Here is an 18,345-nt window from a genome sequence, read left to right as displayed (position 1 = left end):
GTAATCCCAGCACTTTGGGAGGCCAAGGCGGGCAGATTAGTTGAGGTCAGGAGCTTGAGACCAGCCTAGCCAACATGGTGAAACCCTGTCTCTACTAAAAATCCAAAAATTAGCCAGGCATGGTGGCACACACCTGTTGTCCCAGCTGCTCAGGAGGCTGAGGCAGGAGAATTGCTTGAACCCGGGAGGCGGAGGTTTCAGTGAGCTGAGATGATGCCACCGCATTCCAGCCTGGGCAACAGAGCGAGACTCCATCTCAAAAAAGTGAAAAAGAAAAACTATTTCTCTAACAAACCTATTCCAATTTCATTAGCTTAATTTTTCTTACAATTTTAGTCCCATAATTTCTAGTTACTATGCTGAGAAATAGGACCAGGCAATATCCTAAAAGTTCCTTATTGTTAGATCCTTTCAGCTCCTTGAAGAGGAGCTTCTAATAGGCTCCTTGGCTTCTAATAGGATAACTTTGTTTTCAAAACAGAAACTTGCTGAACTATAATTTTCATTGGTAATTTACACATTTAATTCATCTTACCTCATCATATGATTTACATAGGCTTTGCTACAGCTAGTGTTGTATCTGCAAAAACTACAGTGGACGTACGTAGGAAAGTGGTTTGCAAAATCTTTTATTTCGGAACAACACTCAATGCACTTGTGAATGCCCCGACGATACCTTAGGGAGACATAAAAAAATGATAAAAATATATTTTAAAACAAAAATAATAAGGAAGAGCCTTATTAATGTTCTGTTAACTAAAGTATAAGTTTTTATACTTAAGTTTAAATTATATTGTATATCAGGAATAAAAGATTACCTTAAATTCCTCAATGCTGTATTGACTTTACTTTTTTTATTGCTACTAGCCAATGTGCTTTGTTTCTTTTGCATATTAGAGATTTTTGGTTTGTATTTAGATTTACTTCCATTAGGCTTACTTGTATTAGGTTTACTTGCGTTGGATTTGATTGTATTAGGTTTACTTGTATTAAATTTTGCAGGATTTTTAGCAGTTATATTTTTAGTCCTTGGAGGTGAGAGCTGAAGGGTAGAAGCACTTGCACTAATGGAAGGTGTAGGTGAAGCTCCTGATTGCAGAGGTCCAACTGAAGCTCGAATAGTAACCTACAAAAATAAAGAGAAGATTTGCTTTAAAAGATTAATCATTACATTAATATTAAAATATCATGGTACCAAAAATAGTTAAAAATCAAGAATTTTGAAAAAAGCACATATAAACTATAATCAGGTAAGTCTCCCATTTATTCTAGATGTTCAAACCATTAAATGATATTAAACTTGATATTAAGTTGTAATATTACATTTTGTATTGCTATCAGTTATATGTTAACACAGTTATCAGTGAATAATTAGGAGTTAATACAAATTATATGAATATACAAAGAGCACATTCCATAGCTATTTTTATGCCCTGACTTAACTTTAAGAAATTCACAAACATAGAGCTCAAAATTTAAATCTCAAGCCTGAAAAATAATTCTAGAAAGGCCTAAATTACCCTTTAACAACTATAAAAGAAACAGATCTACAGTAAATGTGATCTCCTCTTTCCAGGGGCTCAGTGCCCAAGATTTATGCTTACAAATGTTACAGGAGGAGTTATATCAATTTATTATACTGCGTAGAGGGCTAAATAATATTTAGAATTTTCTTAAAGTAAACTAATACAAAGTTCATCATTTAGTATTCAGAATGAGAAAATGTTTAATTTTATCTGTTGGTTGACAATGAAAAACACAGTGCCTACCAACATTCTGGTTAATCATTTGACTATACCCTCCTGTATTTGAGGAACAGTCAATAAGGAAGTCCTATGACATACACATGCTTGGGTAACATATAATAGCACTGGACCAGGAATCAAAAGGCCTTCCTAGCCATGTGACCTTGAACAAGGAACTTATCCTCTCTATGCTTCTTCACATCTATAACATGGGGTAATACCTGCCTTATTAACCTCAGTGGATTATGGTATGAATTAGACAATAAAATGTATGAAAAAGTACACTGAAAGTCTAATTCTAAGGTGCTATAAAAACATTTAGTATCATTATCATTAATATTATTATTATTATTAAGGGAAAAAATGAGAGAGGACTGCACTGCTTACATTAGTGTTCTGCATGTCTAGTCCCAACATGGAATGAATGGATTGCAGGGAAGGATGCTGGATAGCTTCTCTTGCTATCACGTCTTCAGAGCATGGCTTTATATTGTTTTAGTTAATTCAAATAACAGACATACCCACATTCAAAGGTAAGTACCCAAAGCCAAAAATAAATGTTTTGGGGATTATTCACTTTGGATTATCCATGCCTCTGTTTCCCTCCACTGGAGCAAATATTCAAGAGCTGACTGTATATAAAGAAGTCAGAGAAAACAGATGTATATAAGGCAAAAAGGGAAAAGTAAATTACAATCATCAGTATGCAGTCAGACATGTGTTTGCTCACTTAAAACACAATGCTATCCAGCAGAACTTGCTTCTCAGAGTAAACTCAGTAATAACAACTACAACAAACATCTGAGAACCTATGGCACTCTAGGCACTATACCAGATGCTGGGGACACAAAGATAAATAAAACATGATTCCTGATCTCAAGCATCTTACAGTTTAGCAACTAAAGTCAACATATACACTTTCAACTGAAAGCTCAAAAAAAGCCTATAAAATATTGAAACAACCCACTGACCCAGGAAAAGTTACTTGAGTTGTACTTTTTAGAAAGGACTACTACTCTAACCCAACAGCTATCACTGAACTGAAAACAATGTTTAGAAGTTTTTCCTTCTACGCATAAAATTAAACCCTAAAATTAAAGTCTGAGCAAAAATCTGAAGTCATTTAAAAATATATTCAATAGATAAAGCTGGGCAAGAGTTAATTTCTATTATCATACAAAATGTTAAAATACAATATATTTTAACTCACTTTTGTTCCTGGAGGCAATCCTTCCAGTTGTTTAGGTTTTATAAATGTTCGATGGTGTTGAGTCTTATGATCCATTTTCTCCTTGCATGTCAAAAACTGCAGCCTGCATTTTGTACAGCGATGTATTCCTTTTTTCTGTTTAGAAAAGAAAACAGAAAAAGGGGGAAAAATAATTTCAACAACTATAAATCCTGTGTCCTGAGACTGCTCTGGCTTAATTTTAATGATACCTAAATAATGTAAAAACTTGCAGTTTAACATCTCCTATCATAAATAATATCAAAATGCCTCATTTTTAAAAAGTTATTACATTAGTATTTGGGTTCCAAAAGTGTTTGCTACTATGTAGGAACTGTACATGAAAGTTCTATCAACAGGTTCTAATAAAACTTCTATTAAGTATGGTGAGAAATCTCAATTATAAACTCGAAGTAAACACATGATACTGTGAAAATGAGATGTACTACGTTTTTATCCTAGAAAAAGTAAATTATTTGTAATTTTTGCTATTTCTAGTTGGTTGACAAGTTGGTAAAATAAATTAAACTCTCTAAAACAAAATAAATCTAACCAGACATTTCAAAGAAGTTTATAGAAATGGTTATATAAACCAATGCTATCCAATAATATCTCCTATGATAAAGAAATATTCTAGAGCTGTACTGTCAAACCCAGTAGCCACTAGCCACATGTGGTATTGAGCACCTGAAATGTAGCTACTGTGACTAAGGAAGTACATTTTTAATACTGTTTAATTTTAATTAATTTAAATCTAAAAAGCCATATGTGGCTAGTAGCTACTACATTAGACAATGTGGATGAAGAGGCATAAAACAGAACAACTGAACTTACTGATTGAGAACCTCTTGACTGAATCCCTCCTCAAACCCAGTCCTGTCATTATTCTACAGATGGGAAATGGGACCCGAAAAAATTCTAAGGCATTTCCCCATAGCTAGTTAGTGACATTACCAGACCCTTGATCCAGTGTTCCTTCTATTACAGATTATCAACTGCAACTTTTACCCTCATTAATACATTTTATATATTATAAATATACATTATATATATATATAGGATATAGAGAAACCACTCCTTTGTAGTTATATGTAGTTTTACATATATTTACACATATATACACACACACATAATTATACAACATATAATTATAAAGTAATGCCTTCTCTAAAGCTGTATCTCTGCCAGATACATCACCATGTCCATTAAATACAACTAATTGTTTGTTTATTTATTTATTTATTTAACGTTTAAGCTCAGGGAACATGTGCAGGATGTACAGGTTTGTTACACAGGTTTGATACACAGGTAAACGTGTAACCTGGAGGCTTTTTGTATAGATTATTTCACCATCCAGGTATTCATTAGTTATTTTTCCTGATTCTCTCTCTCCTCCCACCCTCTGCCCTCTGGTAGGCCAAAGTATGTGTTGTTCCCCTCTATGTGTCTTGTGTTCTCATCATTTAGCTCCCACTTATAAATGAGAAAACGTGGTATTTGTTTTTCTGTTCCTGCATTAGTTTGCTAAGGATAATGGCCTCCAGCTCCATCCACGTCCCTGCAAAGGACATGATCTCATTCCTTTTTATGGCTGCACAGTAGTCCATGGTGTATATGTACCACATTTTTTCATTCAGTCCACCATTGATGGGCATATAGATTGACTGCATGTCATTGCTATTGTGAATAGTGCTAAAAAGAACATATGTGTGCATGTGTCTTAACAGAACGATTTATATTCTTTTGAGTATATATGCAGCAATGGGATTGCTGGGTGGAATGGTATTTCTGTCTCTAGGTCTTCAAGGAATCACCACACTGTCTTCCACAATGGTTAATTTACACTCCCAGCAACAGTATAAAAGCACTCCTTTTCTCCACAACCTTGCCAGCATCTATTATGTTTTGATCTTTTAACGATAGCCATTCTGACAGGTGTGAGATGCTATCTCACTGTGGTTTTGATTTGCATTCCTCTAATGATCAGTGATGTTGAGTTTGTTTTTCATATCATTGTTGGCCACATGTATGTCTTCTTTTGAGAGTGTCTGTTCATATCCTTTGCCCACTTTCTAATGGGGTTGGTTTCTTTCTTGTAAATCTGTTTAAGTTCCTTATATATGCTAGATATTAGACCTTTGTGAGATGCATAGTTTGCAAAAATGTTCTCCCATTCTGTAAGTTGTCTACTTACTTTGGCTGTGCACAGCTCTTTAATTAGATCCCATTTGTCAATTTTTGCTTTTGTTGCAATTGCTTTTGGCTTTTGTTGCAATTGCTTTGCCCATGTCTATGTCCTGAATGGTATTGCCTAGGTTTCTTCTAGGGTTTTTAGAGTTTTAGGTTTTACACTTAAGTCTTTAATCCATCTTGGGTTAATTTTGGCATATGATGTAAGGAAGGGGTCCAGTTTCAATATTCTGCCTATGGCCAGCCAGTTTTCCAAGGACCATTTATTGAATAGGGAATCATTGCTTGTGTTTGTCAGGTTTGTTGAAGATCAGATGGTTGCAGGTGTGTGGTTTCATTTCTGGGTTCACTATTCTATTCCACTGTTCTATGGGTCTGTTCTTGTACCAGTACCAAGCTGTTTTGGTTACTATAGCCCTGTAGTATAGCTTGAAATCAGGTAGTGTGATGCCTCCAGCTTTGTTCTTTTTGCTTAGGATTGCCTTGGCTATTCGGGCTATTTTTGGTTCCATATGAATGTTGAAATGGTTTTTCCTAGTTCTGTGAAGCATATCCATGGTAGTTTAATGGGAATAGCACTGAATTTATAAATTACTTTGGGCAGTATGGCCATTTTCATGACATTGATTCTTCCTATGCATAAGCATGGAATGTTTTTCCATTTGTTTGTGACATCTCTGATTTCTTTGAGCAGTGATTTGTATAATAATTGTCATGGCAGGGATCATTCCCTTTCCTTGTTAACTGTATTCCTGGGTATTTCATTCTTTTTCTGGCAACTGTGAATGGGAGTTCATTCATGATTTGGCTCTTGGCTTGCCTGTTATTGGTATATAGAAGCGCTAGTGATTTTTGCACATTGATTTTGTATCTTGGGACTTTGCTGAAGTTGCTTATCAGCTTAAGAAGCTTTTGGGCTGAGATGATGGGGTTTTCCAGATATAGGATCATGTCATCAGCAAACAAAGATAGTTTGACTTCCTCTCTTCCTATTTGAATATGCATTATTTATCTCTTGCCTGACTGCCCTGGTCAGAACTTCCAATACTATGTTGAATAGGAGTGGTGAGAGAGGGGGCATCCTTGTCTTGTGCTGGTTTTCAAGGGGAATGCTTCCAGCTTTTGCCCATTCAGTATGCTATTGGCTGTGAATTTGTTATATATGGCTTTTATTGTTTTGAGGCATGTTCCTTCAATACCTAGTTTATTGAGAGTTTTTAACATGAAGAGATACTGAATTTTATCGAAAGCCTTTTCTGCATCTATTGAGATAGTCATGTGGTTTTTGTCTTTAGTTCTGTTTGTGATAAGTCACATTTATTGATTTGCATATGTTGAACCAACCTTCCATCCTAGGGATAAAACCTACTTGATCATGGTGGATAAACTTTTTGATGTGCTGCTGGATTCAGTTTGCCAGTATTTTGGTGAAGATTTTTGCATCAAGGTTCATCAAGGATATTGGCCTGAAGTTTTGTGTGTGTGGGTTTTTTTGGTTTTTTTTTTTTGTTTTGTTTTTTTGTTTTTGTACAACCAATTATTTATAAAAATCAAATGAAGTAATATATAGGGAAGTACCTAGCACAGTTACTGGCATACAGCAAGCACTTCATAAATTAAAGTTCTTCATAAAATTCAAAGCAATATATAAATATGTTTTACAATTCTACTAATAGCTGCATCTTAAGACTTTTTTTTTTTTTTTTTTTTTTTTTAACACAAGGTTTCACTCTGTCAGCCAGGCTGGAATGCAGTGGTGCAGTCTTGGCTCACTACAGCCTTGACCTCCTGGGCTCTTAAGACTATTTGACAAGTGTGATACACCGGATTACATTATAGGTACAGGCAATTTAAACAAATTCGCTTATATGTGCTCAAGGAAGAAGAGAAAGACCAAGAAACAGCAAAACAATAGAGCACGTAAAAAGTTCACTAAAGTTGCGTTCCCAGAAATCTTTTCTCTATCTATAACCACTCAGTAGGTTACATCATCCAGTTTCATGGTTTTTAAATACCATCTATCCAACTGCCTACTTAACATTACTGCTTGATGTCTAATATGCTTCCCAAATCAACCTGAACCAAATTGAACTCAAGATTTCCTTCCTATATCCCTGTCCCCTTCCTCCAAAAAAATCTGTTCCTTATTCAGTCTTCCCCATATCTCAGTATATTAAAACTCCATTCTTGCAACTGCTCAAGACAAAAAATTTAATCTCTTTCTCTTACATCCATTGTCAAACACATTAGTAAAACCTGTCAGCTCTACCTTCAAAACCATTCATAATCTTTCCACTTCTCATTACCTCATTCAACTATTGCTACCATACTGGCCCAAGCCACTTACCTGGACTGCTGTAAAAACTTTCTATCTTCTCCCCCTAATATCCTTTCTTCCTTACGGACTTTTCCCTCCATAGCTGCCAGTGATAAAAACATGGCACATCTTTTACATGCTTAAAAATGTCTAGTGGCTTTCCAAAGTCTTGGCTGTGGCTTACAAAGCTCCACATGAATTGGCCTGCATTCTATTGCTATAACCTCATCTCCTATTATTCTTCCTCCTATTAATTTACTCTACTCCAGCCACACTGGCCTCCTTGCTATTCTTTGAGCATCCTAGGTATATACTCACTTCAACCCTATATAATGTTACCTTTCCCAGGTAATTCACATGGCTTACTCCTTTATATCCTTCAGAGAGGGCCATGTTTGAACAGCGTTTATTCAACACCCTTTTTTGGCCACTCCTCTACTCCTACCACCTCCCCAATCTTTGGCACTCCTCATCTTCCACATTTTCCTCCCACAGTACTTATTGCCAGCATATACATTCTAACACACACATACACAAATGCATTATCTTTCTCTACTATAATGTAAATTCCAGAGGGCACAAACTTGCTTTTGTTCACTGCTATATGATACCTAAAGCAGCCTCTGGCACATACGAAGGCACTCAGTAAATATTTCTAAAATGAATAGTGAGGCAGAAAGAAAGAGACTAACAGAGAAAATGCATGAGTAGCATGTACAATTTAGTTCAAAATATCTGCCTTTTCATTCAATGAATATTTGTCCAGAGTCCTGAGGTAGAATACATTAATCTACTAGTCCCTCAGTTGGACTCACACCTTTACAACTCTTTTACGCATGCATGCCTTTCAATGCACTAAGGGTGATGAAGATAGAGTACTTTTTTTATAACACTATGTTCAACAAAAGAAACAGTGATCTATTCCAAGCATTAAGAAATAAATATCTGTATTAAATTCTTTTATAAGTACACTACATTGTTTGGGAGACTTGAGAGATTTATAGGTAATTCTTACTATAAGTAATTCCTATCTTTAGACCTAATGCCAATGTGAAATCCAACTCTGGTAGAGCAGTAAAAGCTTGGATGCTGAAGTCAAATTTTGACTCTGGCTTTATTAGACAATGTGACATTATGCAAGTGACTTTCTCTAAACCTCTGTCTCCTCACCTATAAAACTGAAATAATAATATACATCTAGTGGTTGAGAGGATTAAACAATAAAATGCATGTAAAGTACTAGCTGCTGCCATAAGGTAAGTAATTAGTGTATGCTAACTGCTTGCTTTATTAAAGCTCTAATGAGAGTATTTAACACATCTGGAATTGCTATCAATATTTCTTAAAAGTCAAACAAACTGGGTTATTAACTCTAAAATCACTAAAGACGTAGTAAGATAATCTTTAAAAAAAAAGTTACAACTGAGTTCTTCAAAGACAATAAAATGAGGCGTGGAGTCAACTACTCTGATTGTCTAATGCTTTCATAATAATGTCATCTCAACTACAAGTTTATAATCCCACTCAGCTATGGTTTTCCAGTCTTGTAAATAATTACACAAATTGTAAATACCTTCAAGGATGCCCAATGACCGTTCTTATTAATAGACTGCCCCCTCTTTACTGCTGGCTATCTACCTCCCAGGCACTCCAAACAAAAAAGAAAATTGGCAGCCATGGCAAGTTAAAACATACAACTCAGGGCATGACAACTTGCTTATAAATCCCACAGCCCACATAGTGGGTCCCCATATCTCTACCATAGTTATTATTCTTCCCACATCTCTACTTCGCTCTATAGTTTGGCAAAGCACCTGGGAAATATCATGTTTAAAAGCCCCACTATGAACTAGAGCTACTGCTTTATACCTCATTCTCCCTTTCAAAATTAAAGTCCAAAGATGAAATACAGGGTATCAAGAATAGTGTTTCCCAAACTCTGTTCATCAAAAAATATTAATAGATACTACGAAAAAAAGAAGTCAATGGTCAAATAAGTTTGGGGAATGACACATACTATATCCTTTCTTGGAGATTTACAATGTCCACTGGCATATTAAAAGCTCTGAGAAGTTCTGTTTTAAAAAACAAACAAAACTGCTTGATTTTAGAAATCCAGGCATTTAATAAATATATTGACCAGTGATGATTTGGGGGAAAATATCTATTAACACCTGATGGAATACTGTTGGAGAAACCCTAGAAAAGATCTTGCCAGAAACTCTCAAGGATGTGTGGCATCCCAGTCACAACACAGATGATCCCAAATTGATCTGGAAATTCTACTTTCATGATCTTCTCCAACTAAAAACAGCAAGTCAATTTCATGATTAACTAACAACTGAAAATGACAGCAAAGTGAGCACCAATGCTGAATAAATTGGCATGTCAATTTTATCAATAATAAGAGAATGCATTGAGCTTTGTAGTGAGTTGGCAAAATTTGATTACATGATCAGATTCAGTAAATCCACTGGCTTCTAATTTTGGCAAAGGCACTGTTGTTCTTTCAAGCACTCAAGAACAAGACTAGTGCTGCATCAAAATTTTTAGCCCAAATAAAAGATGGTTTAATTGCTTCAGGAAAAGAGCCAATAAGCATAATATCAGAATTCAAGGGATGGGTACAAGTACTAATATTGAGTTCCAAAGTTATATGGCAAAACTGGTGGAAGCCATCCAGGGAACAAGTGATAATCTAAATATGGTTCTCTGCCAGAGTTCATACATTGATCAATAAGTGTCATTACTATTCCCATGGTCACACAACTATAAAAGACAACTCCAGGTCAATGACAACATGTCTTCTCATAATGATAAGAGGTTAGAAAGTGGAAATAAAGTTTGAAGAACAAAAGGAAAAATAAGATTATAAATCCTCAATCTTTTCTTCCTCAGTTCAAACTCATTTTTTCCATTGTCCTGATAACTCCCTTCAAAATCATTCTCATGTCTACCTTTAGACCCTGAAATATTCAATCTTTTGGATATTCCACTCACTTTTTCTATTTTCTCTCAATCCTAGGCTTCCTATTCCTAGCTATCTTTCAGAATTTTCATAATTTATGACTCACACCATCACCAGAAAGGAAGGAAGGAAAAGAAGTGGAAGTTTCACAAGCAATTCAGTATGAAGTGAAAATTAACAGTGTCATTTGGAACAACTCTGCTTCTCTTGAAGAACAAATCTAAAGATTCTTCAAGTCATAATCAGTTTTTTCACTAAGACAACATAAACAAATAAGAACTGGTAAATCTCACCTGATGCTTCATATAATGATGCATATATGGTGTTGCAATTTTAATAACTTTGAGGCAAAACGGGCATAGCAAGTTCTTTGTGTTTTCATGGGATGTTCTAAAATGAGTTTCTACATCACAAAATGATGATGATCTATAATTGCAAACCTAAAAACAGAAAGAAGGCTTAGTTTAACTTGAAAATTTGTAACTGATATGCAATTACAAAGTAACAACGATGGATAATTTGTCAGGAGAACATTATATACTACTAATCTAGCTCTGATGCCTTTGCAACCAAGAATCTCACTCAGGTAACACCAAAAGACCATCTTTGAGACATTAAACGTAGCTTTCAAAGTTAAGGGATACATCTCAAAACACAACTAGATCTCCTTCTCTTTATCAGATCTTCTGTCTTGACTTGAAGTTTCAAGCTTTGGCACCTCTTGACCTATAAAATGTTTTTCTGCTACATGAAACAGCATTCTCCTTTGGATTGTTAATGGCCTCCAGGTTTATGGCAATGGCAATTTATCTTTTCCTTGCTTTCTTCTTCCTTCAAATTCTTCTTCTTTGGAAAAATACTTCTGCCAAAGCATTTGGTAGGGTTCTTTGTATCTAACAGCACTTTGTATTTCCCTTGTATGCCTCCATTCTTCCCTATATAGCACAGTAAGCCCATATCTTTGTTTTTCTACATACAACAGGGCTCATCCTTGTCCAGTATAGAGATAAGCAAACCAAAGCCTGTGGACCAAACCCAGCTTACTGCCTACCCCTCATATAATGCATAAGTTATGCCAAGTTATGCATAAGTTTGCTGACCACTGGTATAATAGGCTTAAATTTTATAACCGAAACAACAAACAAACCAAACATGTAAGAAAACAATAAAATGTATATGTACCTGGCAGACATATGGCATTTCACCAGGTTTATGATTGTCCTTCATATGTTGCAAAAGAACATGTTCTGTTTCAAATGACAATTCACAGATTTTACAAATAGCTAAATGTGGGAGAAAAACAGTATTACAATAGTTAAGACATTAATATAAAAATTCATTTTATACATCTATACCAACAACAATAACAGTAGCAGTAGGGACAGTTGTGAACAGTTAAATAGCTTGTTAACTATGTGCAAAGAATAGTTCTAAGCACTCACATCACCTCACCTACATTAACTCAACTCCTATTAACAACCCTATAAAGAAGGTATTTCTATGATCTGCATTAGTCAAATATTAAGTAACTTGGCTAAAATCTTGTAGCTATATTAAGAGGCAGATCTGGGATTTAAAACCAAGCTATCTTGCTCCAACATCTGTAATTTTCTTTTTTTTTTTGCAGACAGTGTCTTGCTCTGTCACTCAGGCTGGAGTGCAATGGCGCAATCTCGGCTCACTGCAACCTCCGTTTTCCAGGTTCAAGTGATTCTCCTGCCTCAGCTTCCCAAGTAGCTGGGATTACAGGCATGCACCACCATGCCTGGCTAATTTTTGTATTTTTCGTAGAGACGGGGTTTTTGCCATGTTGGCTAGGCTGGTCTCAAACTCCTGGCCTCAAGTGATCTGCCCACGTTGGCCTCCCAGAGTGCTGGGATTACAGGCATGAGCCACTGCACCCGGCCTGTGATTTTAACTACAACTGTAGTTCCCTTTCCTATTAAAGTTTAAATGAAGAGCACTTATTTCATATTTTAAAACTATGATACTAGGCTCCTAATTTAGTCCCCAGCATATAATGCATAGGTTATGTCAAGGCAATTACCATACTGAATCATTTGTAAGAGGCACTTTAATATTAATAACTAATTTTATTTAAAAGTTTATCACAGTTAAAACTTGGCCTTTCAATTTTGCCCTCAAATTCCAAAGTCTACTTCTTATTCTCATTTTTCCAACAGACTTCTTAAGGTTTTCCCACAATTTATATTACTGAAATCAATAATATGGAATATTTAAATGTTTTGGTAACTTACTAGAAAATTCATGGGGGGTATGTGTACTTTCAATGTGGCACTGCAACTGAAATGGTGTGGGAAACTGACGGTAGCAGTGCTGGCAGGTGGTATGGTTTTCCCAGCTCTCACTGCTCTGCTTCTCAAGTTCCAAATGGTGTTTCATGTGGTTCATAAACCTATAAATGGTTGTCAACAGGTGCAAAACTTGAGATTTAAAAACAAAAAGGATATCTCACAAACAATAATCTGAACCTAAACCTTAAAAATATAGATGTTATTACTCAAACTCTCAAAAGTCTTAAAGTTGTCTAGGAAAGTATGCACTTTTAAATAATCACTTTCTTTAAGTGGCTAAGTAAACATCTTTTTAATCTTTGCTTTAAAATAATTCATTCATGTAATTAATCTGAAAGATCACCAATCTGATATAACTGTTAATCATTTCAGATTATTTTAAAATTTTTTTAGATAAAAGAGCAGGTTCCTGATCCATATTTGAAATCCTATTTACATTTTAAAATAAAATACTAAAAGAAAGGAAACTCTATCACCAAAGGCAGCTACAGAGTCAGGAGGAAATCTTTTAAGGCCTTGAAAATATGCAACAGATTCCAGCTGCTTAAATGACAAATTACTGGTATTTTTACTTGTATCTTGGTTTCTAAATACATGTAATAGCAGTTTTAATGCCTACAATTACAAGAACCTTTTGTTTTATTTAATGATACTGGTTTACTGTTAGCACAGACTGTTCATCTTAACTTGCAGACAGTGCCCTTTGTAGGCAACATACATTTTTCAGTTTTACATACCGCTACTTCAGCTTCCTTAAAAGGCTTCTTACGAGCAAGAACTACGACCTTCAATGGCAGAAGGTGCAATACAAATGGTAATATATTTGAAAGAGCTTACTAAAACTTTTTGCTGAATTTGAGAGTAAAGTTATTCAATAAAAACAATAATTTTTAGACTAGGTTAACTGTTAACAATTATTCACTTTGAATCCCTAAAAGAAATTATCTTGAAATTAAGTGATAATGTCATCAATCTGGATAGCAATCATCATGAAGGTTATAATATATACCCCTTTTCACAAATTTACAGGACTACTTCTCTTTAGAATGGGCTATGGTACACCTTGAAATATCTTTTCCTCCTTTGGTTTTAAAAACAGCTCTACAAATGCTTACAGAAAATCCTGGTATTGGTTAAATGTTTACATATAGAGTAAAGATAATGAGCCATTAAACTTTCAGCTCACAGCTTTCGGCGCTTAAAGTCTAGTAACATAAAATGTTCCCTTAACCAATTCGCTTTGTCCCAATTATATGAGCTCCCATCAGGAGCTCATACTTCTCAAACCAACAGAAATGAGGGAAACAGCAAAACCTCTTGCAAGGATGTTCAAAGAACAAGATAAATCTAAATATTTTTAGTGACACTCATTATAGGAAAGAAACACCATACCACAATATGTTGACATGGCAGAGAATAGAAATGAAATGTTGACCTATCAATTTCTCATCATTCTCTATAAATATCAAGTTGCCTTCTCAGTGTTTACTGTTAAAGTAAAATATTATATAACACATTTAACTTCTTTGTTGATGAGGTGTTTACCATTAAGGTTACATTTAATAAAAGATCGGTATTTTTTATTATACTCAATTCCTGGATATTATCAGATATAATCTTCTCAAAATCTGTAAATATTATGAAAATCTAGACATACGTAGCTAGTCTTCATGAACAATAACCAAAAAAATGAATTTTTCATTTTCTTTTTGAGACTGTCCTGGGCTGTTGCCCAGGCTGGAGTGCAGAGGCACGATTACAGCTCACTGTAGCCTCAACCTCCCAGACTCAAGCGATCCTCCCACCTCAGTGCCCCCCAAGTAGCTGGGACTACAGGTGCATGTCACCATGCACAGCAAACTTTTGTATTTTTTGTAGAGATGAGGTTTCACTGTGTTCCCCAGGCTGGTCTCGAACTCCTTTGCTAAAGCGATCGTCCTGCCTCAGCCTCCCAAAGTGCTGGGATTACAGGCATGAACCACCATGCCCAGCCTCATTTTCATGTTTGATATTAAATGGGCTAATCTTAAAGGAAAGGTCAAAAAAATACTGCTGAAATAACTTATAACCTCATATTTCAGTACAAGAAATTAAGTCAGTGAACCACATTGCTCTGCATTTTACCATATTTGCTAACATGATTTCCTGATGTTGGCATGACATCAGAAATAGGTGGTAGAGTTCTACTGCAACACTGTTTCAGTGTTTTATCTCAAAATACACTTTCCCTTTTGTGAAACTACTGCAACCATTAGCTATTGATGGTCATTAAAACTTGATAAAAGGAGGTAAATAAGAAAACTCATATAAAATAAGTGAAAAAACTTTGAAAATTATAAAGCACTATCATAAAGAAACCACTAATAACTGTTATAGGTGTATATCACAGTGTATTTCAGGATTTTAATACATGCTTCTTTTTGGACCCAAGGACTCACAGGAAAACAAATAAATGCTGAACTCAGAAGTAACTACAGGTGCTTTGAAATGCTAATTACAGATGACAGTTAACAAGAACACAAAAGGCATACGTATATGTATATGCTTGCACACACATGCACAAACATTGCAGATCACTTTGAAATGCACCAAAAAAATCAGATAGTTCTAAGAAGGATGAAGAGATACATAATAAAGCAAATACAGTAAAATGTTACTGGAAGAATCAAGGTGGTTAAGTGTACAAGGGTCCAATGTGAAATTTTCAAAACTTTGCTTAATATTTGAAAATTTTTATAGTAAAGTGATAGAAAAACCCTTATCTAATATAAATATCAGATATTTAATGTTAACTGTTAACAATTATTCACTTTGAATATCAGGCTACATAATCAACAAATAATATCATTCAATTTCTTATTACTTTTCTCTTCTTACTAATTTGTACAGAATAGTTTCAAAGATTACAACTGAACGATTAAGAAGTGCAAATTTCCAATATTTAAAGCATTTATATATTCCACTGGGAATTAAATCTCTAATTTCTAAAGGTGTTAAATTTTAAAATCAAAACAGACATGTTTCCTATAACTGATACATCTCCAAAACAGATAACTTTTCCTGCAAGATGAATGTTCTAAAAACTGTAAATATAAATTGAAAAATTTGAGCATTACATAGATTGGTATGGAGGAGCCCAACCTGAACAAACATAAAGTGGTCCTTCTCGTAATGTGAAGAAATATAAAATTAAAAGGCAACCAGAAAATAAAAAATGTTTAATAAAAATTCAAAGAGCACTACTAAAACAGAAAAAAGAAGTTCATTTTTTTCTTAAGTTAAAATAAACTTTCCTTTTTAAGCTATGTGAAAGAAATACAACTAACTGGATCCAAGAATCAAACTCCACAACACAAGAAAGAACATAAGCTTTTCATCAAGAGAATCTGCCTCTATTCTCAGTAGAAAGTGTTAAAATCACTTACCTAGAATGGCATAGAAAACACAAGATAAAAGTGTAACATTTTTATTTGCAGCATTTCAATTTTCAATAGAAATAAAAACAAGTATTTACATACCTAATGTTATTTTTTAGAATTTTCAAGCAACTGAAGCATTTAAAGGTTGTATGAGTCTTCTGTTCTTCCTGGACATCTCCTTCATGTTTTCCATAATAAAAGTCATTAACTAACATGATCAATTTTCCTTTCTCTGAATCAATAGTTGTGTTTTTATTTACTGTACTTGAAAATTCTGTTTTAGCCAGTCCCAAAAAGTTATTTATCATGTCTGGACAACAATACTGAAAGAGAAAAAAGATATATAAGCCTTACTTATTCTTTAAAAAGAAACATACACCAAAAGGTGATTGTGTGTTTACACCAAAGGCCAGATCATTAAAACTATGCTTGTAACATATCTAGAAAAATAGTCACCAAAAATTTGTGGTGCATATACATAGTCTAAAAATTCAAATAATAAACACCTATTATCTTAATACAAGAATTCAAAAAGATTTGAGAAACCCTAAAACCAAGACATGGCTGTAGCTCTAACAGTTTTACCCTTGCAATTTGCTTTTTTAGATGTAAATATTTAATAATAATTTGTTCCTTAACCAAAAATCATTCATCTCACGTCCATGTCAAGATGTATAGAAATGTTTATATGCCTTGATGTATATATTTAATTATCAAGTGATATACAAAATTTCATAAAACCTGATTGGGGAAAAATTATATAATATAGAATAGTCTCCCTAATTAGAAATTTCATAAAGCCTGGTTGGGGAAAAATTATACAAAAATTACATAATATAGAATAGTCTCACTAATTAGAAATGTGGATAATCTTCTCTCCCAAATGTAAAATTATCAAATTACATTGTAAAGTTAGTCTATGAACATTAAAGATTACCCTAAAATACCTAAAAATTATGATACCCATAACAGACGATAAATTACTTGCTGTTTTCTATTTTTTTTTAACAGAAAAGTAGGATAGGATCAGATTTTTTAAATGAACGTATAAACTTTGTTCACAGAGTACCTTTTAAACATTTCTTATCTCTGTAAAAGAGCTGAATAATAAACCTAATAAACCGTTGATAACCAAAAATGGACAACAACGTGTAGTGAATTAGGGTGAAGGATTTAGTCATTGAGAACAGCAAAGTGCCCTTTGCTTATCCAGAAAACAAATAAGCACCTTAAGAGAGGAGAACCAAAGTTAGATTTAAGGTTTTATAGGAGGATAGAGTAAGCTACGGAGGGGCATAGCTGAGCTATGGTACAGTATCAACTGGTCATCTTTTATTCAGCCCTAGTACCTTTTAGTTTTATTAATAGATCTTCACTGCAACTCCTCATTTATCCCTTATTTTTGTGGGTTAAACATTCTGCAAATATTAAATATGTACTTTAATGCTGTATACTATAGTTTGACAAATACCAGACACCATCTATCTATCATTCTTATCTTTACTCCTCCCAGTACACAGACCATGTTCTGTTGCTTTGTTAGTGCCCTAAAAATTTAGGTGCGTTTTTTAGACCAAAGGAGGTGATATCCTATTTTTATAGTTAAATAGGCCTTCTCATGTGAATATCCAACATCAGTCAACATTTTCCCCTTTTCTTCCTGAGAGTCATCTAAAAACCACACAAGCAAATTCCACAAATTGGTTTATCATTGAAACTGTATCCACAGACTCCATAATATATGAAAGCACTAATCAAAGCAGCCAACATCAGGCAGATGGCATTTAGCTAGAAGTAAACCAGAGAGGTAAAGGGGACCCGGTGGTAACAGATCTTAAAGAGTCAGTAAAAATATACATCTTAAAGGCGAAACACATATTCTGAATCACAAGGGTATATCCTTTGTTTGCAAAAACAGGTGCAGAAGCTGAGGCGAGAAGGATGGCAGGAGAAGTACCCCAGACCTGATTCAGTACAGAGAAGCAGAAAGGCAGTGCTACATAAAGAATCAGACACACAAGTCACAATGGCAGGAAGCCTTCTGCCCAGCAAAAGGCTGTTTAAACCAGTTAGCAAGCTGTGAGACTATCCTGGCAACCTATGCTTTCTCCTAAAAGGAGCTTCTATAACAACAGCTGGCCCAAGAAAATCCAACTTGTTAAA

General features: G+C 34.6%; 1 protein-coding gene across 3 annotated transcripts in view; it reads right to left on the bottom strand.

Moving 5' to 3' along the window:
* Positions 1-18,345, bottom strand: part of ZNF280D (zinc finger protein 280D) — a 97,971-nt gene that overhangs the window by 36,160 nt on the left and 43,466 nt on the right. For all 3 annotated transcript variants that reach the window (XM_011940529.1, XM_011940530.1, XM_011940531.1), the window contains 7 exons: positions 16,282-16,505; positions 12,707-12,864; positions 11,631-11,731; positions 10,742-10,888; positions 2,956-3,090; positions 819-1,126; positions 536-676 (listed from right to left, as the gene is read on the bottom strand). In XM_011940529.1, coding sequence (XP_011795919.1) covers positions 536-676; positions 819-1,126; positions 2,956-3,090; positions 10,742-10,888; positions 11,631-11,731; positions 12,707-12,864; positions 16,282-16,505 — 1,214 coding nt within the window. The remainder of the gene's footprint in view (positions 1-535; positions 677-818; positions 1,127-2,955; positions 3,091-10,741; positions 10,889-11,630; positions 11,732-12,706; positions 12,865-16,281; positions 16,506-18,345) is intronic.

Source organism: Colobus angolensis, unplaced genomic scaffold (assembly GCF_000951035.1).
Source record: "Colobus angolensis palliatus isolate OR3802 unplaced genomic scaffold, Cang.pa_1.0 Scaffold19, whole genome shotgun sequence".
Classification (NCBI taxonomy): Eukaryota; Metazoa; Chordata; class Mammalia; order Primates; family Cercopithecidae; genus Colobus; species Colobus angolensis.
Note: the sequence above shows the minus strand (reverse complement) of the source record. Positions and strands in the feature narration are given on the sequence as shown.